At 45.8% G+C, this 24,759-nt stretch overlaps 1 protein-coding gene across 1 annotated transcript in view; it reads right to left on the bottom strand.

Moving 5' to 3' along the window:
* Positions 1 to 268: 268 nt before the first annotated feature.
* Positions 269 to 24,759, bottom strand: part of WT1 (WT1 transcription factor) — a 48,998-nt gene continuing 24,507 nt past the window's right edge. Inside the window, exons 5-9 of the mRNA XM_045825618.1 lie at positions 11,148 to 11,244; positions 8,060 to 8,210; positions 4,730 to 4,819; positions 4,057 to 4,149; positions 269 to 1,669 (exon numbers count right to left, since the gene is read on the bottom strand). Coding sequence (XP_045681574.1) covers positions 1,548 to 1,669; positions 4,057 to 4,149; positions 4,730 to 4,819; positions 8,060 to 8,210; positions 11,148 to 11,244 — 553 coding nt within the window. The 3' untranslated portion in view covers positions 269 to 1,547. The remainder of the gene's footprint in view (positions 1,670 to 4,056; positions 4,150 to 4,729; positions 4,820 to 8,059; positions 8,211 to 11,147; positions 11,245 to 24,759) is intronic.

A 24,759-nucleotide genomic window follows, 5' to 3' on the forward strand; every position in this document is an offset into this window, starting at 1 on the left:
TCCGCAAGCCCGTTCACCTGCAGCACCGGCATGATCACTCCACGAGGCCAGCGGAAGACGGGGCTCTCTGGCTGCTTCTAGGATGGACAATTCCCCCCTCCTTTTTGACAGAGAGAAATAATGCTCAGGACCTGGACAGACTCAACGAGTATTGAGTCAACAGACTCAGTGAGATACTGCTGATGCCAGCGGTATCTTCTCACCTCTTCGAGAGAGGCTCAACTGTCCTCAAGATTTTACCTCAATACAGCTGACAGAATCTCGCCACTTTCCTTTTGAACAGACTTTAATTGAGAGCGGAGTGAAAAATGCAGGTTACATTTTTAGTGTTATCATTGATACGTTGTAAGATCAACACCAAGACAATGATGCATCTACCATTTATACATTTGCTAACTTTAGCTGTCAAAGAGCAAATCATCATCAGATATATATATTTACACAATAATTTCAAGCAACAGAAAATAATAAACTCCCCCCCTTAAAAAAGTGAAAAAAAAATCACACACACACACACCCAATTACCTTTAAACAATGGATTTCCTCCCACTAGTAAGTATCCTTTTTGCACATATACTTGTAGACCAAAAGTTACTTAAGTTACTGAAGAACAGTCTTCTCAGAGGAGATCCTGGATCAGCCCCTATTTCTTTTAGAGTCGCTTTAATTTTTACACCTTGAAGCCACATAACCAGCATGGCCTGTACACTCTAAGGACTCTAAGGGGCACCCCAAGTGACGAAAATGAATTCTATTTCCTTCGTGTGAGGAGATACGTACATCTCTGAAGGTGCAGATGGCTACAACTCAGAACGTCAAAAATAAACACCAAACCAAAATCTCAGATCTCCAAGCACAGTTTCTTAAGAGCCTTGCACTCATGTTAACATTGAATTAACCAAGTGGTAAGATTCTCTGAGACGTCTCTACAGAGGTACTGGTTAGGTCTGATTCTTTTCTCGGCTGCTAGACACACACGAGTTTTAAAAGTTGCCTGGTGGCACACAGCCTGCCTGACCTCGGGGCTGCCGGACGGGACTCACCCCAGGGCCCGGCCCTCTGATTTATTTCTTGCCGTTGCTGTTAGTAAATGGAAACCATGACAAAGTTTACATTAGCAGACACATCCACATGCCCTGGCCTATAAATATTCTATGACGGAAAATGGTACAACGACTCCATTCCCAGTGAAAATGAGCGTAAAAGAAGGAGAGGGTGGGGGAACATTATCAACAGTGGCTCTTCTTACGCCGGAAAAACCAGACAGAAACGGCGGCGGTGGGTGTTTAAGGGACCAGACGCCGTCCACCACTTCTCTGGGGCCTTGGGAGTCCATGACAAGTTGGCAAAGCAGAAGCCAGCTTCTCCGGGCAGAGCCGGTAGGATCCAGTAGTACACGCATCTTGTCTGGGAAGCTGCATGAAGAAGATGAACTGCCATTCCCTCCTGAGAAAGGCAAGTGAGGAGGACTCTTAAAGTCAGATTGGAAAGTAGTTCTTCCCACACTGTCCGGCCTGGGTCACAGAGCTGTCCCCGTGTCGGACCTCTCAGAGTGCCAGCTGGAGCTTGGTCATGTTTCGCTGGTGCATGTTGTGATGGCGGACCAACTCGTCTGACCGGGCGAACTTTTTCTGACAGCTGGGCCACCGGCAGCTGAAGGGCTTTTCACCTGTGGACACAATCGCCAGTCAGACACCAAAGTGGGAGAGATGGGGCCAGCTCAACTCTCCAAAGCCCGTGTTAAGTCCTCACAAGGCACCCGCTCCAGACTCCCCTAGTTCTGTCCCTGAGCTAACACACCAGGCTCATCCCAGGGGCAGCTCTGAAACAGCCGCACCGCGGAGGCCTCACGGATGAAAGTACTATTAAAAAATTATAAAATATGATTAAGTCAAAAGACTTGGGAGACAGGAGACCGGGAATGGGAATGTCTAGGTAATTCCTATTTGATTATGGGGGGAAAACTTTGTTTCAGCCTCTCCTGTTAGCCTGTTTCATGAACTGTGTATGTTTTTTCCCTCTGCTGTCCAAGTAGGGACCTGAGGTTAAGGGGGCGGCAAGGGTCTCGGGACCATCCCCCCGGATATTACTGGCCAACCACCATCCAGTGGTGGAGCTGTGACGGCAGCTTCACCGTCTCTGTCTGCACAGGGTCCTGGACAGGCTGAGTGGTTTTAAACAAGTCACTGACACCAGTGTGCGTGGTATTTGCATCTTTTTCCTTCAAGTGTCACTCAGAGCATAATTCCTATCACACAAAAATCCTAGTTCAGGCATAGTCTTGAGGTTTTTAACAAGCTTGCCAAAAGATCGAGGCTTCCACCTAAGGCACCTTCAGAAGTTCTTTTCACACCACATTCTGTGCAGGGAAGAGGAGTAGCCTTTATCAAGTGCCTTGTGCTGGGCATCGTATAAATACGCCTGGCCTCGTGGACCGCACAGAACACCTCTGTGAGGGGAGCACTGTTTCCCCCACTCTACACATGAGGCGGACCTCCGGGGAGGGCAGGCCCAGGTAAGACTCAGATCCAGGTCAGTGTCATTTCAAAGCCCACGCACTTGGCGTCTCCCACCTCCTGGGCCTAGCTGTAATGGGCATAGAGCTGTGACTTCGTGCTACGTACAAATGCCACAGAAGCCACCTGGGGGATCTCCGGTATCGCTGGTCCCACTGTGTCTTTTCTGAGAACTCCTGGGCAGCACAAGCACGGAGAAATGTCCCAGGGGAGGTGCCAGCCCAGGGTCAGAACCAGGGGGTGTGGGGCAGTCAAGCACAGCATTAAACAGTCTGCATGTAACACGGGTCCCTTCGCACACATGCAGGCATGCGCAGGGAAGGGGTCAGAGTACAAGGAACGGAAACCCTTCCCCTCCAGATTATGAGCTCAGGACTAAGGCAAAGAAACAACACCAAAGCACCTGAGGGGGGCCAAGGACATGCCCATCCCGCCAACTCCGGGGCACAGGTGCCTTGACTCTGTCTACAGGTGCAGCCTGTTTGGGTCCCACGGCTGTTCCTCTGCTCTGCCTGACTGGCCCCTGCTGCCCGGCCCCCACCTCCAGCCATGCTGCCCAAGTTGTGTCCATGTCCAGCCCTGTCCCTCACTGTCTTCGCTCGCCGCCACCTACCAACTGTGTTCACCTCTGCCGACCTGGGCTGTCTTCTCGATTCTCTTCCCTCCCCAGGCTGGGCAGTGAACCCCAAACCCCAACAACTTCCTCCAGTAAAGAAGGCAGTGGGGATACAGTGGGCTGGGAGCAGATAAAACTGGGTTTGCTACTTACTGGCTTTGGGACTTTACATGAGCCACTAAAGTGCTATGTGCCTCAGTCCCCTCATCTGTAAAATGGGGATAAATCACGCCAGCCCTCCTCTTCTTACGAGACTGGTGTAGAGATAAAGATAACCTAGGCATTGCTTTTCCTTTCAAAGCTATAGAACACAGAACAAAGATAGTGCTGTTTGCATTATGAATCACACCAGCCTTGTGGAGAAGCAAAAACCTTAAATGCACTATTGCCCTCTCGATACTAGCGTAAAGGAAATAACAGCCACATGCCGACGTCAGGCGGGCAGACATTGTGACGGCTCCTGGAGCATTAAGTTTTAGCAACGAAAGGATTCCGGCCTCTGAACACAGTGTGGTGAAACGTGAACTTTCAGGAGGACAAATGTTTAGCTTGCTAGATTTTGGCTGGTTAGAATTTCTGCTGTTCTGTAAGGTTGATTATCCTATCGAGCTGGGTGATAAAAATATGATGCAACGAACTGGGAACAGGAGGGACCTAACTTATCTCTTCGCTTTCACTCTGGACGCTCATGAAAAGGGTTCTTCCGACATCTCCCTTCTGCTCTGCATCCACCCCACTGTCCCTTCTTAAACAATGTTCTTATTTAAAGATAACCACATACCGTTCTTTCTCTCATCTCAGTCTAACCCTGCTGAGAGCCCTTTTACACTACTCTTTTCCAGTCTCCCTCATCAAATACAACTTCGTTCAATGGCAGTTATAAAAAAAATAATGAAAAATAAATGTGAAGAAAAGTTTACGCACTTGTTTTACCTGTATGAGTCCTGGTGTGGGTCTTCAGGTGGTCAGACCGGGAGAACTTTCGCTGACAAGTTTTACACTGGAAGGGTTTCACACCTAAACGGACAGAGAAGGTCTAGCCGCAGCCCTGGCAACGCGGGGGTGCAACGAGGCCCACGAGGCCTGCTTCCCAGCAGCCGGAGGAGCCAGCCACACCTGCAGCGTCTGCCTCACCCTCAGATTTCCCCCAGGCCCAGCACAAACCACCTGGGGTCCTGTGCATAACCCCAGAAGACCTGCTTCTGGTCTTGGAAACAATTATTCCTTAACCACAGCTGTCCAGCTTCTGACCGAGGTCTCAGCTGTGTCCAAGACTGAAAAAGAGAATTGCACGCTACAAATGGAATTCTGATCCCCACCACCTCTGGTGTTTACTGATGCTCAGTGTCTCATCAGCAAGTTGCTAGTGGGATCTTGTTGTTCCGTGGTTTGCATGATAAATGTGAGATGCTTCTTTTTCTCTTTCTTTTTTTGTTTAAGAGAAGAAAAAATCCCCAGAGATTGGGAGGAAAAAAATTGAAAAAAATGAAAGAAATGGCTAACCCTCTCATATCCATTTTTAACAACACAGGAAAGCACAAAAGTAGCCGTAACCCAAGGGAACACACTGCCAGCAACGAGAAGTGAACCTACAAACCTGTGTGTCTCCTTTGGTGTCTTTTGAGCTGGTCTGAACGAGAAAACCTTCGCTCACAGTCCTTGAAGTCACACTGGTATGGTTTCTCACCTTGGAGGAAGACACATACTCCATTTGAAAATGACACTGGAAGTGGAGATCTCCTGAAAGGCAACCTCTCCTCTGGGGACTGGAGTGGAGCATGTCAGGGTAGACTTGCCAACTGCAGCGTGCGGTTGAAGGCCTGCCTGCACATGGGCTCGTGGACAGCGGGTGTGGGTTGGGGGGGTGCAGATTAGGTGAATGAGGATGGTCCCTCCCCTCCCAGTTCGAAGTGAACGGAAACTCAGGTTCTGGAGCCTGACACGGGGGTCACATCCAGCTCTGCCACCTTAAGTGCTGGGTGAGGTGCAGTTTCCTTATCGTGAATTGGAGCCAATACTCTGACAACTTCCGAGGATTTATAAACTGATGAAACCAGACCATCCGCATAAAGGGCTTAGCCCAGTACCTAGCACAGAAGCCGGGCTCAAAAATCACTGGCAGAGAATAGTCAGATAAAGAATAAACTGAAGAAGCCTTAACTCCTCGACTGAGTCGGAGGCAGAATTCTGGGGCAGATGCGCCTTGGAGCTGGCCCCACGACATGGGTGTTTTCTATTTTACGGCCTGAAGATTTGGTGCTCTCTGCCACCATCTCCTCATTCCTGGCTCAGGCATAAAAGGCTCCATGATCGTGAGACGCTCAAGTTAAACGAGGGTCAAAGCGTTCAGAAAGTTTTTGCTGTCCCTTTATCAGAGAGAAGCTAGTAGTGGGATTGCACAACCTCCTCCGTCAGAGTGAAGAAGCCCCACCCTGTCCTCACTTGAGAAAGTTCAGCCAAACACTGGGAACTGAGCCCCAGGAGTGCACTACGCAACCTCGGGCCTTTCCACCTTCTTATGAGAATTCTGAGTCACCGGCATTCTGGGATGGAGAGCAAGCCACCCTGGGCTCAGCAGGGTCTTTCCATTGCAGGGCAGTCCCTAGTTACCTTTCCAACTGCAGAGCCTCCTCTGTTTCCCCGATGAATCTGTATTCCTGCTACGCCAGAGCTCACCATTCCCGAAATCCCTGCCTTGCACTTTGCTCGCACTAAACACCCTCTGTCGCTATCTCCACATTCCTACCCAGCAAAAAGTCTGCTGTGCGTTCCTCACAAATCCCTGTTCCTCTGAGGTGCCTTCCTGGAAGCTTCGTGTTCGACTGAAAGCCCTTCCTTCCCTCGTGACAGAACTGATTACAGAACGTCTGACGTGGTGGGCTGTGTCCAGGTCTACCTTCTTCCACGGGCTGGAAAACCCAAGGGCAGGGGCCTCTCCTGAACTTGCCACTTGTATCCAGCCCAGGGACTTACGCTCTGCCTCTGCGACCTGGAGAGGATACCACCCCTATGTGGTCTCATTTCTCTTCCCTGCCTGCCTGCTTCTGCTCCTGTTTTCCTTCCTCTGCCCAATCTTATCAAGCCTAATGGTCCTCCAAGAAACCCTTCCTCCTCCAAGAAACCTTGACACCAGCTCAAACATACTCGGAACAATTCTTCCCAACTCCTCCAGCCTCCAGTTTAATACATTGTCATTTACTCTCTCGGTCCCTTCTCGTTGGTGTACATCCTGGCTCCAAAACAGACCATTCGCTCTTTGAGAAGGGGGCTTGTCACTTGGGAGTTGAAAGGCATGAGTTCAAGTCCTGCTTCTGCTGCACCTACTCACCTGATCATCGCTTCATGTGTGAGGATTAAGTGAAATAACGCATGGAGAGAGCCTGGGACATAGAAAGCATTTAATATAAAATCACTTAATAGTCTGCACTATAATTATAAATAAATTTTTTTAAATTGCACTCTTTCAAGAGAGGAGCCACAGGGTTATTATATATCAGCCTGCCTTCCTCATCTTCTGCAAGAAGAGCTTCTTGGATGCACCAACAGGCCTGGTGCTCTTGGCTATCTCGTCTGTTGTCTTCCCTTCACACAGACATCTAACCTCCATTCTTGTCTGTGTCTCTTTCCCATTAGAAGTTTTTACAACTATATTGTCTTCAGTGTATGCTATCCCCTCACATTTTCCCAGGCAGAATTTTACTTTAGCCTTTCCCTTATGACCTTATCATTTACTTTCCAAGTGATCCCATTCAGGGAAATATGTAAAAATAGAACGGGCCACCAGATTGCTCCTCTCCAGCCTGAAAGCACAGGGCCGACCGAGTGCAAATTCGGGTCTGTGCCAGAACTGCTCCTCCAGATGCAACCACTTAGCAAGGTCTAATGGTTTAGAGATCTGAATGCAGGTTGCTCACTTCTCCAACGTCCCCCGAAGCAAAGCCAGCAGTGATGGTAAAATAACAATGGTGATCATCGCCACAAAGCCGTCCTTCCATTGTGAAAAGAATGGCCCCGATGCTCTGTGGGAAAGCCTGCACTTCCCGCTGTTTCCCTGCAGGGAAGACAGCACCTCACTCCCATCTAGCGCCCACGGGCCAAGGGCAAACATCTATGAAATGGCCGTTCATGTTCAAGGTGGCCAACAACCAGACACGGCCGGCCCTCTTTCCCAGAGGCAGACCCGCTGGCCTGTGGGAAAATCCACATCATCAAAAATCACTGTCTTTTTTTTAAGATTAAGAATAAAAATTAAATATAATCCATTTTCTCATTCTCAACTGGTTGGTTATTATTAACCCAAGCAGTTAAATTTTTCTCTGGACCATCTCTTCCTAATCTTAGGATAACCTAGCCCATCAAGCTCTCCAAACCATCAGATTACCAAACTCTCCAGCTACTTCCTCTCTCTTTAGAGATGCTAATAGTATTCTAACAGTAACGCTATCATTTATTCAGACCTATTGACATAGGGTACTGCACTAGGTGCTTCACACTGCTTTCATTCAATTTGATATTAAATTTTAATCTAGTCTTAACCATTGTGTACGGTAGGCATCATCATCTCTATTTTTCACATTAAGCAAATGAAGTTCAAAGAGAGGTTAGAACTTGCTCTAGGTCTCTGCACTCGGTGATGAAACCAGTATTGAAACACAAGGCTCTTTAATTCTGCGCAGTTCTCTTTCCACCACTCTGCTCTGTCCTTCCTGAGGTTTACTGACTTCTTTATTAAAGCGTGGACAATCAGGATGCAAAACGGCCTTGCAGCCTTTTTCTATCACATATGCCAGAACTTTCAAAGAAATGCCTACTTTCCATCCCTGGAATCTCCTGTGTCCTTGGCAGTGTGAGAACCAGGAGCCAGAGCTCTGGAGCCACCATGACCCAAAGGCCACGGGAACCAGGGCTGGGTGGCGGACACACTCACCAGTGTGCTTCCGGCTGTGCATCTGTAAGTGAGACAGCTTAAAATATCTCTTATTGCAGCCCGGGTAAGCACACATGAAGGGGCGTTTCTCACTGGTCTCAGAGGCTGACCGGACAAGAGTCGGGGCTACTCCAGGCACACGCCGCACGTCCTGCAAGCAGAGTGTAAGAGAAATGGAGGCTTTAAGCCACATGTGAACATGCATGTCAGTCCAAGAGAAAGGGAGCATTGGCATACAGCCAAGGAAGGAATGGCAGATACGAGGCCTCAAACCATCCCCTCCACACACCACATGCCCACAGCAGACACCACTAATGGGTGACAGATCAGGACGTTCTACAATGCATTGCTCTAATGTCATCATTGCTGGACAACCAGAACCAGTGCTTAAAGTCTGTCTGGGCTCACTGATCCAGAGTATCTGGAACAGAAGTGCTAATGACCGGAAGAGCTCCCATTCTATCCTGTCTCTCCGCTTCTGCACTTGATGCAGTGAGGTTTGAAAGTCTGAAGTCCCAGGTTCTACTCCATTCCCTCCCACTCAGAGACCTGGCCACACAACCAGCGCCCCACTCTGAAGTGGGTAGGGAAGTCCTTATGAGAGAGACATGCGGGATACTAGATGAACCCCAAACTAGCCAGACTTTCCACGTGTGAGTAAAAGAACCCATGAGTTTGGGGGTTTCTGTCTGTGAAGGGGAGCTGAATGCCCCAGGGGCCCCATGTAGCCAGTGCAGCCCTTTAATAACAGCACCAGAAAACACTGGGCCTGCCTTCCACGCACTGTCCACGTCCTTCACAGGGCATTCTGCTGCCCCCCTTTACCTGGTGAGCGTGAGTATGTATACGGTCAGTCCTTCGTGGCAAAGAGCTAGAGGAAACAGATGAGGCAAGCTCCCCTTCCTGCTCTCCAGATCTCTGTGACTCTCTAGAATGTCACAGACTGGAGCAGCGCAGGTGCCGGAGGGGCGGCTGAATCCTCCTCATTCTTACAGACGTGCAAATCGAGGCCAAAGAGCACTTCTGTGTTTTAAGATCTGGAAATACTTCTGAACTCACCCATTCTCTGCCCTGGGCATTTGAAACACCACCCCCAGTGCCTGTGTTCTGCTTTCTCTTTCACATTGCCTGGCACTGTGAGATCTCCCATTCTGCAGAAAGAGTCCTGCAGTGACAGGTAACTTGGATGTTGGTAGGCCATAGTGTCTCGAGGCAAATGGTGATATAAATCTCAATGGTGAGCCACTGTATTTGACTGGTGTGCTCCGGGAGAAAAGGACTGGGCTGGAGCCAATCAGAGGCCGTGACAGTGAGGCTGACAAATGAGGCTTGGTGGAAAGGAAGGCATAGGAACTTTTTTTCATTTCCTGTAATTCACTCCAGATGCAACGCACATGGCGATAGGATACAAAATTGAGCTGTCAGTGGTCCTGATGGAGGATGCTGATGGTATTTGTTGGAGGACAGATGAGATGACTCTTTCTGTACTTCCATCAGATTTCTGTATTTCTGTGACCCTTGCCTTTATTCCCACCACTGGAAGGCCTGGGGTGAGGGAGCACACTGTTCTATCACCAGGACGCTTCTGGAAACATGAATCAGAACATCTCGGAGCTACTTGCCCTACAGACCATGCGGGGACCTGGCCCACATACAACTGATTTCTAGGGTACTGACTGGTCTGGGAAAGTATCACCACAGTTACTCATGTTGCAGCCAGGAGTCACGTGCAAAAGTCACCAATGCAAACCCCTGGGAACTGCATGTGGTCCTGACCGCCAAAGGGGGCTCTGCGGAGGTGACCTTCACCGAGTTCCCCGATTCTGTAACAGGTTTACCTTTTCACTTCACTTTCTGCACTCTCCTTGGAGACTCCCTCCTCCCCTAAACTGCTCACAGCCTTCTGTCTCCCTGTGAGGCAGTATAACATGGTGCTTAAAACCAGGGCTTCTGGAGTCAGGCCAAATGTGTTGCAAGTCTCTGCTCCACCTCTTACAGAGATGTGGTTTTGGACAAGTCACTTGTCTTCTCCAGACTTCAGTTTCCTTATTTATAAAACGGAGCTAATAATAGTAAACGGAGCTCATAAAGGTGTGCTCAGGGTTAAATGGGGCGGGAGAGTCAATGTGCAGACATGGAAGAAGCTTAAATGCATACTACGAAGTGAAAGGAGCCACACAGGCTATGCACAGTGTGATTCCGACTACATGGCACTCTGGAGAAAGGCAAAATGATACAGACAATAAAAAGATCACCAGTTGTGGGGGCAGGGGAAGAAGAGAGAGGGGGAGGGATGAAGAGGGGGAGCACAGGACATTTTTAGGCAGTGAAACTATTCTGTATGATAGTCTAATGGTAGGTACATGGAGGTTTGCATTTAACAAAACCCATAGAACGACACAACACAAACAGTGAATCCTAATGTAAACTACGGGCTTTAGTTAACAATAATGGGTCACTATTGGCTTATCCATCTTAACAAATATGCATACCAAAGCAAGATGCTAATCGTGGCAGGTGGGGGGGGTTGGTTACTGGAATGCTCTTTACTTTCTGCACAATTTTTCCTTAAACCCAACATTGCCTTAAAAAATTAAGTCTATTTTTTTTAAAAAGTCCATGTATAAAACTTTGCACAATGTCTGACATATAGAAAGTGTCCAGCCATAGGCAGTGTTATCATTAGTATTATAGCAACACTTGGCAAGATAGAGTCCACCTCTGGGTGCTTTACAATGCAGACCAAGTCTTCTTAGAAGTCAAAAGCAAGCCCAGTTCACCCCAAATATAAGAGCTGTGCAGCCCACCATGGAAAAGGCAAATTAAACCATGAAAAAAAGGAAGGAGGGGATTCTGCAAGAAGCATCTTGGCCTGAACCAGAGAGGCAGCCCCCTCCACACTGGCCTCCAGACGGGAGGAGGCTGCCCTACCCGCCCCCGTGGAAAAGGAGGGGTCCCTACTGTCACAGGAGCATACAGTGAGGAACAGACTTGCTAGGGTCCAACGGCCATCAGCATGGAAGTGAAAGGGTGTGGAGAAGGGAAAGAGGCAGGGAAGTTCACTTCCAGCGGGACCCCAGGTACTCACCTGAATGCCCCTGAAGACGCCGTGGGTGTGTATCCTGTACTGGGCCCCACAGAGAATGGGCGTGGTGTGGTTGTCGCTCTCATACCCTGTGCCGTGGCTGCGAACACGAAGAAGAGAGAATGAGGCTCAGGTGGGTCCACAGGCGCCACTTCAAAATGGGCATCTGCAGCAGCGGGAATGTTTTTAAAAGCTCACAGGAGAACAGCTGATTTTGGCCTCTCTCCACGGGGGCTACTTTGGAAGCAGGGTTTTATGCAGGGCGGGGCCACTCAGTCCTGGCCTCGCCACCACACAGCGCTCCCTCGAGCTCAGATCCTCGCAGACACGCTGCGCCGTCTGGGTCTGTGCCTCTCTCAGACAAGCGGGGGAAGTCACAGTGACAGGAGTTCATCCCCAGCAAGTTGTTTACCGTCTGGATGGCAGGGCTGACAGCTGCAAATATCTCAGGAATGAACAGATGCCTCAAGTTCACATCAAGTGCGATGGATGTTTGTCAGCACCTCATGACTCAGTTTTTACCAGAGAGCACCCAGAAAGTGATGACACAAGAAGAGATGTTACATCCTCAGAAGTGGTTACACATCTGTGGCCCTGCTCCGCGTAACCTTCAGATCAGCTTTCCAGATCAACTTAACTCTTTGCAGCCAGCCCCTGTCAAAGATGGACACTGGATAATCTCCCCCAGCACTAGACTGACCAGTCCCCAAGTCGAGGCTCAGGCTAACCTTGGACTCCTAGTGAGGGCTGAGGGATAAGGAATGTTGAAAATAACCACTTGGAAAGGGTGCGTGTTCTGTTCCAAAAGTATTCTCTCTTTCGGGAAAAAGCTGATATCTGTTCTGCAGTCACTTTACTTCCAAATGAGGCAGAGTAAGGGTTTTTATTCCACATGGGCAGCACATTATACTCACATCTAGAATCACCATGGAGAGCGTTTATGAAATTCCTCTGTGAAATGGTGCAGCTGCTTTGGAAAAGGCCTGGCAGTTCCTCAAAAGGTTACACATAAAGTTACCATGTGACCCAGCAATCCACTTCTAGGTGTATCCCCAGGAGAAATGAATCATGTGTTTACACAGAAACTTGTACACCTCATTTATGAGCAGCACTTAACTCCCCCTAGCCAACAAGTGGAGTAGACCTAGATGGCCGCCCGCTGATGCGGGGTGGAGAAACAAACTATAGTGTATATTCATAAGGTGGAATATTATTTCACTATAAAAAGGAATGAAATACTGATACATGATAATGTAGACAAACCTTGAAAACATCATACTAAGTGGAAGAGGTCAATCACAGAGGACCACCTATTGTGTGATTCCATATATACGAAATATCCAGAACAGGCATAATTACAGGCAGGAAGCAGACCCATGGTTGGCTGCCCAGGGCTGGGGAAGCTGGAGAGAAGTGCAGAGTGACCGCTCAAAATGCTCCCAACCTGTGGTAACAGTTGGGCAACTCTGACTATACCAGGACTGTTGAATTATATACTCCAAATGAGTGAACTACACTTGTAAAGCTGCTTTTAGAAAGTTACCTCTGGGGAACGGGGTCCACAGACCAGCACGTGGTTAAGCCTCCAGGTGCAATTAATGGCTATCAGGGCTGAGAGCCTCCACCCTCTGGCTGTTACTCTAGAGGTCCCAGGGCTCCGGGTGCAGGAGCAGGTAGCCAGGCTGATGAGCCCACTCCACCTGAAGCTGTGGGGAAAGCCTGGGGCCAGCTCAGCTGTCACTCACCCAGGGGAAGGAATTCCTGAGAGGGAAGAGTATCTGCCAGGACGACTAATGTGTCCACACGCCCTGCGGCCACAGCAGCTGTAGGGTTTCACACTCATTCTGGCTCTGAGCTTTTGAGAAAGGACCGTCTGTCTCCTCTGCACAGAGCGGTGACAGAAGCCTGAGGAGATGCATGGCAGTTCATGGCCCCTGACCTACTACACATACCTTGTCTGTACATCTTCCAGGTGATTTTTGACATATCTGGAGGGAAATGTCTCAAAGAGCTGCACCGGGGTCAACCGCGCAAACACTGGAGAGACATGCCAAGCCCAGATAGTATCTGCCTTTCTGAAGCTTCGAACGTGCTTGCCAAGAAAAAGAGGCCGTGTCTGCGTTCCTTACAATTACACAGACGGTTGGGGAAGTGAGAGCTGATGACAATGGCGATGGGGCGGCAGGAGGAGGACAGGACAAGAATGCTGCGGCCAGAAGATTTTGCCTCCAAGGCTGTGAAGAGATACTGCCTTTGCTTGCTTTAGCCTTCTGCGTGCAGCCCAAGCGTGACTTAGAGATTTTCTAGGGCTGGAGGGTCTCTAGGATACAGCAGAAGAAATATCTTCAAGTTCTGCCATCAAAGGAAGAGAGTTAGGAATATCCTGTCTTGGCAGCTGGTCTCTGGATGTTTCTGGGTTTCTGGAGGTTGGGGGGCACGGGACATAGACATTACTCAGGATACTTGTCCCGGGAAATGAAGCATTGTGACACTCAAAAGGAATGACAGGAGCCTCCCAGCCAGATGCAAGCCAACAGACAAAAGCAGCAACCAGCAACAAGAGTGCAGCCGCCAAATATGCCACTGGACTCTTTTACCGGGTCCATGAATTAGAAAGACAGCTGGGCCCTGCCTACTGGCTCTCGGGGCTACAGAGGACAAGCACACAATACAGTTCCACACTGTGGAAACCCTGCAGCCCAACACTTTCCTGTGTGGTCTGCACAGGATGCCGAGTACAGCCTGTGGGCTCAGTGACGACTCTCCCCAGATAAGGCAAGGAAATCAAGTCTGTGGTCTTGGAACCACACATGCATAGAGGTGAAAAGGTCATCTACTCCAACCGCCATTCAAAGCTCCTCTAGCTCATCCCCAACAGTTGAACAGTATGACTGGTCACAAGTTGTTAAAGCAGCCCAGTCTGCTTGAGGAAAGTTTCTGTTGTTACGAGAAGCCTTTCTCAACCAAGCTGAAATCCGCCTCCTTGTTTCTGTCTTTTGAAGAACCACAGAATGAGTATTACCATTTTACAGCCATCTCTGTGTTATCTCTTCTGCTCTATGGTAAACTTGGCCTTGAGGACAGAGACCAACTTGCTCCTTTATGTATCCTCTCACCTTAGTGACTGAAGTAAAAGGTGCATAGTTCATAAATGTCCCACGAGGTGGGCTGAATCTAACTCCTCTTGCACATGACAATCCTTTAGGTGTGAAGACACCTAATAGGTAATCCTTTACCTGTTGAAGACAGCTCTCTGGGCTACAGAACTGTGGTTCTTGCCACTATTACAACAAGAACTGGTATCCAAAGTCCTTTACTAGCTGGGTCCTCCTCTTCTTGATCCCCTACATTTTATTAAGTACCTCTCAAAGTGTGGGCTCAGGATGGATTCCTAGGCCCCGGAAGATTGCATCTATAAAGGAGTGAGAAGAGAGAACCATCCACAAACACAAAAGCCTTTAGAGTCAGGGAAGTGACAAATATCAGTGCCCGAGACTAGAGAGCACATGCCTCACCCAAAAGGGTTCCATTCCAAATTTTCCAAAATCAGTGTGCAAGTCAAACACAGCACAATGCATTGGGCCCACAGGCTGCCAGGGCTCAATCCCTGGGCTAAGGGCCTGGGGTTTCCCCCCTCCATCTGGACAGAGTTACTGCCATTTACACACCTAAGAGCACATCACTTCTTGGCACTGAGGTCACAGTGGTCTTTGTCAGCCAAATAAGATCTCCAGCTACAACCCCCACCCCAAAATGAACTGCAGTTCATTCAAGGCAGTTATCACCTACCTTGAGCCTGAAGACAGAATTTTTTAAAAGATTTTATTTATTTATTTTTAAAGAGGGAAAGGGAGAAAAAGAGAGAGAGAAACATCGATATGAGAGGCAATCGATCGAGCTGCCTCTTGCACACACCCTCACTAGGGCCCGAACCCACAATCCAGGCACATGCCCTGCCCAGGAATCAAACCTGTGAACTTTTGCTTTGCAGGACGACACCCAACCAACTGAGCCACAGTGGTCAGGGCAAGACATGATTTTTTTTAAGCTGCAATTCAGGATTATACACATAAATTTCACTCTATTTCTTTCAGCAAGTCATTCTCAACTTGTTGAAATCTTTTTGACTCTTGACTTGGCTTTCAAACATTTGCTTTCATTCCTGTTTCATGTTACCTCCACATTTGAAAAGCAGCTTTCCCGTGTTTTCCTAAGAGGAAAGGAGCCTCCCTGCTTTGCTGGGAGCTATTGCATCTACAGTATGTATACTTGGTCTCTGGTATTCATGAAGTGATAGGATTCTAGATGGATTCTCCAGGGGCAGCTGGAGGGAAGATATCATAAAGAACCTGGTCACTTGCATGGGGTCCAGTCCAACAGAGCATTAGCCATCAGCAGGAGTTAAGCTGAGACAGAGAGGCTCAGGCAGATGGTGGCTGCCACTGGAACAACAGCCACTGGTAAGACCCAGCTGCTGGCTTAGACAGTCAAGTGAAGCCACGCTTTACCCCTGGAGAGACCAGCCTTAAGAACTGCCACTTACTACAGATGAATCAAATAAGAGCAAGGGCAGGATTTCTGGAGGTCTGGAGCCATGAGACCCTCCGAGAAGGGCAAGGAGCCACCAGCCTAATGAAGAGATTTCTGGAGCCAAACATGCACCTGACAGATAAAGAGACCACAGATCCCTAGGCAGTTGTGGGGTAAAACTTCATCTTAACCCAGAGATGAGAGTGTTATCATTCATGGAGCTGACACCAGAAAGAAGGTTCTAGAGCAGAGTGTGAATCCCACTGACCAAGCAACTGAGAGACCCCAATCGCCCTTCAGATACAAATGCAGGTGGGGACTGGATCCACCTTTAAACCCAGATAACAGGAAGGAAAGTACAGGAACCCCAGCACTCTGCACAACCAGGCACACGATCCAAACCTGAGAAAGGCTGGGCTTGCTTAGGATAAGAAATTGGTGCTTTATAAAATGCTTTCATGGCTTTTCATTTTGTTGCCTAGTACACTTCTCTTTGACAGATAAGTCACTTGACCAGCGGAATGACAGGGAAAAGGGATTTGACGACTCCTTGGCCAAGATCATCGTCAGGGGGATCACAGGGATTCGCAGTGAGAGGGAACGAGGGCAGCTGTGGTTCAGGGAAGAGCCAGTGGGCCAGGTGCCGGCAAGTGAAGCTACGGGCAAGGGAGCTCAGAGTGATGTGACTGCGGCTCCCCTTCCGCCATAGGGCACTGCACTAACAATCACGTGCAGCGTGATAAACACACGTAAGACAGCCCGTTTGCTTGTGTTGCTCAACTAAGCACAAGTCATTCATCCAATGACTTGTTTAGTGCATAATTCCCTATCTTGCCCACTGGGACATCAAAGGAACTATCAAATGTCTTTTGGCAACAAAGACCCACTATACTAGTGGCCTTATACCATGAGACCAGTAATTCCACCACAAAAAGACACAGACCTGAACACTGCCTTGTGTGTGGTTAACATACTTTAGTTCCTAACCATCGTTTTCTTTCCTACAAGCTCCCAAAGGTCTGGCTTAATAACTTTCCCAAGAATTCAAGCTAACCTCACTGCTCTGTGCTTTCCAGAATTCACCATTGTCGTTGCTGTCTTCTACCTGAAAACTAAGACATTTACCTGTCTTAACGCTCTTGTCACCTCTCATATTCTCCATGAATTTCCAGACTATTGGCCAAGGGGCAAAATTATTTTATGTCTTTGTTAAACTGGTCAGAAAATGCATTTGGTCCTTTTTTTTTTCTTTAGAGCAGAGCCACACACTCAGATAAGCCTACTGGGGCCAAGCAGATGAGAAAAATAAGTGACAGTGACCCTGGAGAGTAAGACGGCACTGAACTGACGGGGACAGTCGCCCTGGCCACCCCACATCCCATCCAGAGGAGGTAACCAGGACTCCACCCTACCGGCCAAGTCCTGTCAATGATCACGAACCCAGCATTTTCAGGTGTTTCCATTCTCCAAGAAAAGTCAGAAGTCTGGAATTTCAGATAAGATCACCTGAGTGTTAAATTCTGGCAAACAATGGAAAATTGACAGACTCATCGTCAGGTCATACAAAACATCCTCTCACCTAAAGACCACCAGCTTGCAGTTTCTGCTTTAAGGCTGGGCATTGAAGTGGAGGCTGCAAACTGGAAAATTCCACCTCGATTCTGTTGTTTCACCCCACGTGGCAACAGAGTAAAGGTGGGAATGTGCCAGGTTCTTTGAAAACTGACTAGTAGAACTTTCCAAACCCTAGAAAGCTTAAGAGGATGCTATACTGGGACAGCCAGAAGGGCCAGCGCTGTTAGAGCAAAATTTAGAAGTTGTCATCTACGGGTCTACCTCTAAGTTTCAGTGATTTGCCTCTAAATTTCACTGGCCCACTCGAAGGTAGGTTTACGCATGGAAGATACAGAAAGGAAACCGTAACTGCCATGCAGTTCATTCAAGGGCGTTAACATTTCCTTCAGCTACTGTAACAAATCACTGCAAATTCAGTGGCTTAAAACAACACAGATTTATTCTCTTAAAATTCTGGAGATGAGAAGTCTCATCAACTGTAAAGTGAAGCTAATAACCTATTTTAATAGATTAGTTTGAAAATCAAAGAAGTAAGCTAGATGGGGGAGTAAAAGTTTAATATCACTCAGTAACCTTATCCCAACAAAATGCTCAGGTCAATGATTAGATGTGATAGGTGGCCAACAATCACAAAAATTATTTCTTGTATGCTTCTTACAAGCCTATAAGATTTATAGTTTTTGAGAGCTATAAGATTTATAGTTTTTATCCTCAGCACAACCCCAGGAGTCACTAAGGTAAAACACCTGAGGCAAATGACAATTTCCCCTGGCTGTAGCTTCAAGTAAAATTAGAAAAATAGCTCCTTCCCCTCCCCAAATCGAAGGAAATGAGGTAGGTAAAGCTCAGTACATGGCATGCCCTCAGTAAATGTTAACCATTGCTCACTGGTATTCTCCTCCACTTCACAGCAAAGAATACCGGAGTTTAAGGAGAGACTGTTATTTGTGCAAAGTCCGTGAGATGGCAAGTGGAGAGATGGGGTTTGCGTGCAGGTCAGTTCAGCTCTTCTTCCTTCAGAATGAGGGGGGCAGTTCTGGTGAAAGAACCCATGCTGGATTCACATCTATCATGTCTCTCATCCTGGGAAACATTTGAATGATCCCCGCTCTTTTCTCCAGGGCTGTGAATGAAACCAAGCCTGTTGAAGTTTTTAAAAATGTAGTGGAAGTGGAAAAAGAGTGGGAGCAATGAGGGGCCAGTTCAGAATACCCACACGTCAGTGCACTTCATCTTCTATCTTGAGGCACAATAGGTACTTGGTATAAAGACAGTATGAGTATGAGCCCTGGCTGGCGTAGCTCAGTGGATTGAGTGCAGGCTGCAAACCAAAGTGTCGCAGGTTCGATTCCCAGTCAGGGCACATGCCTGGGTTGCAGGCCATGGCCCCCAGCAACTGCACATTGATGTTTCTCTCTCTCTCTTTCTCCCTCCCTTCCCTCTCTAAAAATAAATAAATAAAATCTTTTTTTAAAAAAGATAGTATGAGATGCACTGATGGAAATGGTCTGCTTATTTGTAATAGAGCAGTCAAAACTGAGCACAAATTTTATTTTTAAAAAATTCTTTCTACCTAACTGGGAAAATGAACTAATAAGCAGATGCATACTCCTCTTGACTTCGTTTCTGGCACTGGGTGTGGACTGTCCATTTTCCTAAACAGCTTTGCAATGCATAAAAATGTATCCTGAGACAGTACGCTTTTACTAGATAGCTTTAAAATACATGATCACTTGTCCTGAGAAAGTTTGCAAAAAGAGAAAAATGTTCCTCATATAACACAAATTATGAGCCGCCTTCATGCTAAAAACTTGTACATTGAGGTTTGGCCCAGAAAAAAACAACGTTTGAAGAGTAGCTTCTTTAGAAATGATTAATTTTGATATTCCACAGACACAAGAAGATTAATAAAAAAAGAACTGAGATTTTACAGATGAGGAAAACCAGAGCTTCCCTGAAATCCCTTATCAACAGAAGAGGTAAAAAAAAAGGCGGGGGGGGAAGCAAAGAGAGCAATTTGAAAACAATTAACATTTGATATGAATATTCAAAAGGGAAAAACTTTGGCCTGTCATTTCTCTTTTCACCCTTTGTCGCTGGCCCGGGGGGCAACCCCGTCCTCATCTCTATCTTCTCATCCCTGTAGAGTATATCAAATGGAAAAGAAGCACCTGGGACAACTTCAAACTCTTGTGTCTCAAAATAATTAAAAAAAGGAGTTTACCCATCAACCCCTCTTTTCTCTCTATTCTTGACAGTGAGGCTCATACATGAGACACTTAAGTGCCTGATTCCTTTTGGCGTTGGCAATACACTTCACTGCAAGCCTGGAGAACTGTCACACCTGTCTAATGTGCTGCTTTGGCTTTCGAGGGACATGAGCAACGGAAAGCCACGTTAAGAAACTGTGCTTTGAAATAAGGCCAAACACACCACCACTGGTCAATTACTCTTGCCAAAAAAAAAAGACCCAAATCTAACCGAGCCTCTCGATCTACCTGCCTGCACATAGAAAACACAGGAGATAGATGGAGACCGAGTTAAAAGGCTGTACGAGGAGGCAATCTGCCAAACCCAGACTCTGGAAATTTCTGCTGCCCAACTGACCTGCTATCTCCAACCAGTCAAGAGAGGAGAACACAGAATGAGGAGAAGGTGGGAAGGACAGTTATGTGTAAAAGAGAGTTGAGAGAGGACAACCAACAAAATAAACCAGAACCAACAAAACAAGCCTCAGCACAAATGCGCACCATACACGAGGGTGAGCCAGAGACGGTTGGACGTTGGGCCCCAGAGGACTTAGGGCCCAAGGAACCAGAAGCTTCCTTTAGGAAGCCTCAGTGGTCACACGGGAAAGCTTAGGTTTAAAGCTTTAGTGAATGAAAACAGAATTTCCCTGTAGCCAGAGGAATTCCAAAACTCACTTTCATATCCATTTATAAGACCCACCTTGGAAAAATGAAGAGATAATGGATCATCCTTTTGCACAAATTCCGAGCTGGGGGCAACCTGGCACAGCCACCTCTAGTTCCACATGGACATTAATTTATTCTTCGCCCGAGAGTGATAAGCTAAGGGCACTATTCAAATAAAATTCAAAATTCTGCATAAATAGTATCAGCGATGCCATCTAGTCATTCTCTTTTCTGTGCCTGTGTAATTTAATCTTTTATAATAGGAATCTAACAAATCAGTGATATATTTAAAACCAAAAGATTAATCTGCTCCTGAGAATATAAAGGGAAAAGACAAAAAAAATGAAATTTCTTTCCCTATCTCAGCAGAGAAAGTAGAACCTAAAAATAAAACTACAAACTTAAATTTGATTAAGCTAAAAGAAAGCAAGTAAGTAATGCCTATAATCTGATAATTCATAGGTATAAAATTTCCTCAGAAGTGTAGTCTACAGAAAAGAATCATCTATTTTTTTTACTTAAAAAATTTACCTTCCTCCTGCCTTCAGGTGTTTCCTTTCAGGTCAGACCTCAAGAAAACTATGCATTTTTTACTGTAACAAAAACAATATATTTTGTGTCCATTTCAATGAGAAATTGCACAATGGTAATAATTCTAACTACTGTACCTTTTAATGAACAGTTTTCTCATGAGCATTAGAAAGAAGACTTTCCCCTCACACCATCTTTCATTTATTTTCTATCCAAGTCTCATTCATCTCTATGGCATCCATCTCCACATAGTATTTGAAGGGGAAAAGGACTCACCCCACTTTCGTTAACTCTGACTTTGTAAATTACTGAGTATCTCTTGCTTTGACCACTTCACATCCATCCCACCTTCCTCTGACAATACAACCCTCTTTTCCTTTCAGGAATCACCCTTTTCTAACTCCACCCTCAGGATCCAGGAGTGAGGACATACCTAGGGCCTTGCCAATCAGAGCACTGCATTTTCTATCCACATGATCCAATCCAGGCCAATCAGAGCCTTCCCTGGGTCTTTTGCTAGAGAAGAGCCACCATAGAGGTCTCTCCTTGAGCTATTTTTGCCTCAGTAGAGACAACCTGCCTGAGAAGGCAGCCAGTACAGAGAAGAACAGAGACAAGAGACAATGAAAGTGTTCTAATGACACTGTCTGAACCCCTGAATCCAGACATGGAGTTTATAAATACAATACACTAGGCCACTAAATTTCTCCTTCGACCTATGCTAGTTACAACTGGGGTCCTGCCACTGTCTACAGAAAAAAACCCAGATTAATATGTGATCTAAGAGTTATCTAAAGGTAACTGGAGTTATTTTTTCAACAAACATCAAAACAGGATACCTGTAAATGAGTACTGGTCCCTTCAACATATTGCCTTCAGGAAGATGCCCATTTGTCCCAACCATGCTATTATTACTAAAACCTAGTTTAAACTCCTCTTCTGAAAGTTTCTTTATAGTCACAGCTCATATGTCTCCACTTCCCATGCAGCCTAATCATTGGCCACTGTTTAATAGGGGACACTGGCTGAATGGTTAATGGCCTCACAAAAATGCTTGTATAAATCAGCCCTTATGAACCATCGAGCCACCCTCACCATTGAAAGGGCACATACACCTCCTCCAGCTGACCTTTTCCTCTTATTTCACACTCGGAACAGAGCTGAGAGATATTTTAAATCCAGTTTCTCAAAATAGTTTGGGGACAACATAATCCAAAAATATCCATTATGTTTACTACTGGCCCATACTATTTGGAAGGATATGTTTTTTTAATTTTTTATTTATTGATTTTTAGGGAGAGAGAGGAGAAGAAAGGGGGAAGAAAAAGAGAGAGAGAGGTCAATTTGTTGTTCCACTTATTTATCCATTCATTGGTTGCTTCTTGCATGTGCCCCAACAAGAGTGAACCCGCAACCTCGGTACATTGGAATGATGCTGTAATCAACTGAGCTACCTGACCAGGGCCACGAATATTTTTAGGCATGACTTCCCTTCCTATGTCAGTGCATACGCACACAGGAATTCGCATTCTCACAAACCACCTCATCAGACCATATAAGAAATATCTGTGTCTCCCCTTATACGTGGTCTGACATTGAGGTACTAATTCATCAAAATCCCAGTTTTACCTAATCCACTGGATTCCATAGCCCCAGCGTTTTGCTCTATGGCCACAGACTGCTGCTAGCTTTACCCCAAGAATGGGGGTCCTGAATCCACATGACAGATGAACCCTGCACTCCACACAGGTTCCCAACGGCTCCCGCCCAGCCGGCTCACACAATCTTGAAACAGAAAAATTTACTCAAACATGCCCAGTTACTTTAAAAAATCCCCTCCCTAAAACCCCAGCATCCTGCACAGAGCTCTTAAGACTAAGGTCCCTCTTGCGTCTCCAGCTGAAACTGAGGTCTGTAGGTACGAAGGCCACGTGCAGAGCGATCTTTTCTGCAGGCCCTACCCTCCAAACCGATGTTAGTAACACAGCAAAGTAATTCATGGTGAAGAAACGAAGAAAAACCTGTAATACACCCAAAAGAATCACACTCTCAAACACACTCGCTCACACTTTGAGGCCAGCAGCATTCTGTTAAAAATCTTGAAAAGGAGGAAATTCTAAACAGGAACATCTGACATAGAACAAAACTCAAAAAAAGGTTGAAAAAAATACCACGTTCTTGAAGAAAGCATTAAAATTTTTTTCAAAAGTCAATCTTGTCCAAAGCTTATTTTTAAACTGGATGCAATCCAATCAAAATCCTAATTAAGACTTTCAAAAATAAAACTTGCTGTTTCAGAACAATTTTAGATTTACAGAAGATTTTCTAAGATAATACAGACAGTTCCCCTATACCACACACCCAGTTTCCTCTATTATTAACATTTCACGTTGGTAAGGTGCATTTGTCACAATTAATGAACTAATTTTGATAGACTTTCTCTGAAATTAACAAAATGAATCTAAAGTTCATCTTAAAATAAATGAGAGACAGTAGCCAGAAATAGTTTTTTAAAAGTATAATGCTAGGGAAATATCGGATCATTGAACAGAATATAAAGTTATAGGAAAAAAAGAAAACAAAACACCAGTCTGATACTTGGCAGCAAGAGCCAGACTGATCAAAAGAAGAAAACAGAGTCTACAAATGGATCCAAGGAATTTGATAGGATACAAGAATTGATAAAAAATCAGTGAGAAAAAGATAGATTATTCAAAACAGTTTGGGGACACTGGTTATTCATCCAGAAACAAATCAAGGTGAAATACAACTGCCAAATTTTTAAATGCAGGATGAATTACATGTTTAAATGGAAAAAGCGAATCAAAAATATACCAATAAATAAGTAATTTTAAAAAGGAATTTTGGGACAGAAAAAATCTTTCCAGGCATGATATAAAAGCCAAAAACTTGAAACTAAAACTTGAAAAGCCAAAACTTGAAAACTTGAGCCATTATTACTCAAAAGCAGCCGAGGAAAATACTTAATACAATTACCTTCTTTTTTACGGTGCGGTAAGAACATTTAAGATTTACCCTCTTAACAACTTCCAGGTATTTAATACAGTATTGTTATTTACAGCCACCATTCTGTGCTTCAGACAAAGTGGCAGAGATATTAACTAACCACTACGCAGGTAACCATTCTGCAAACCACTACTGCGGTCATCATTTTGCAACATATGCAAATATGTGCTTCAAATAATCACACTGTACATCGTAAAGTTATATAATGTTAAATGTCAATTGTATCTCAATAAAGGTGAAAATACACGTAACAAAAAGATGCATGAACTGACATTTCCTATATAAAAAAAATTCTGACAGAAAAAAACATTTACAGTTAAAACACAAACCATAGAAAAGACTGGCAGTAACTATGACGAGCAAAGGATTAACGTCCTTTTAAACAAAGAACTCTTGTAAGTCAGTATTGTTACTAAATGAAGTGTCCTGACTCCTCGCTAACTGGGAACACGCCCTGGCTCACAGAGCCTCTGCTCTCTCAAGGACGCAGCTCCAGCAATTCCACCCCCTCCCATCCATTCCCGGGGTTGTTGGGGTTTTTTCTGGGGTTTTTTTTTGGGGGGGGGGTTGCCTCTTCTTGATTATTCTCATCAGAAAACAAATATGTGGGTACTTCTTTATAATGTTTTGGTATTGTCTGAATTTTTAAAAAATAATAAGCCTGTGTTACTTTCATGATCAAAGGGAAAAAAATTGTTTTCGTTTTTCAATAGACTCACCATCTTAGCCTTAAGAACACTACATCTGTGGCTTTGCCTTTTAAATGAAGAGTTAGAAATAAATAAACCCAGAATAAATGAACTTGTTTGCTTTAGCAGGGGAAAAAATTCTAAAATGCACAGTAGCCCTTATTTCAGATCAACTTCTACTTCAGAACGACTTTTTATTCAAGCAGCTTCTATATCAATGTTTTTCTAGCTATAAGGGATGGGTTTTTTTTCTCGGATGGAAGACAGGGAGAAGGATACATGGTGAGTAGAAGGTCTCGGAAGGGACCACAATGGGATCAGACATGAGAGGTTCAACATCTCCTTTAG

Source organism: Phyllostomus hastatus, unplaced genomic scaffold, assembly GCF_019186645.2.
Source record: "Phyllostomus hastatus isolate PE091 unplaced genomic scaffold, TTU_PhHast_1.1 phas_scaffold_585, whole genome shotgun sequence".
NCBI classification, from domain to species: domain Eukaryota; kingdom Metazoa; phylum Chordata; class Mammalia; order Chiroptera; family Phyllostomidae; genus Phyllostomus; species Phyllostomus hastatus.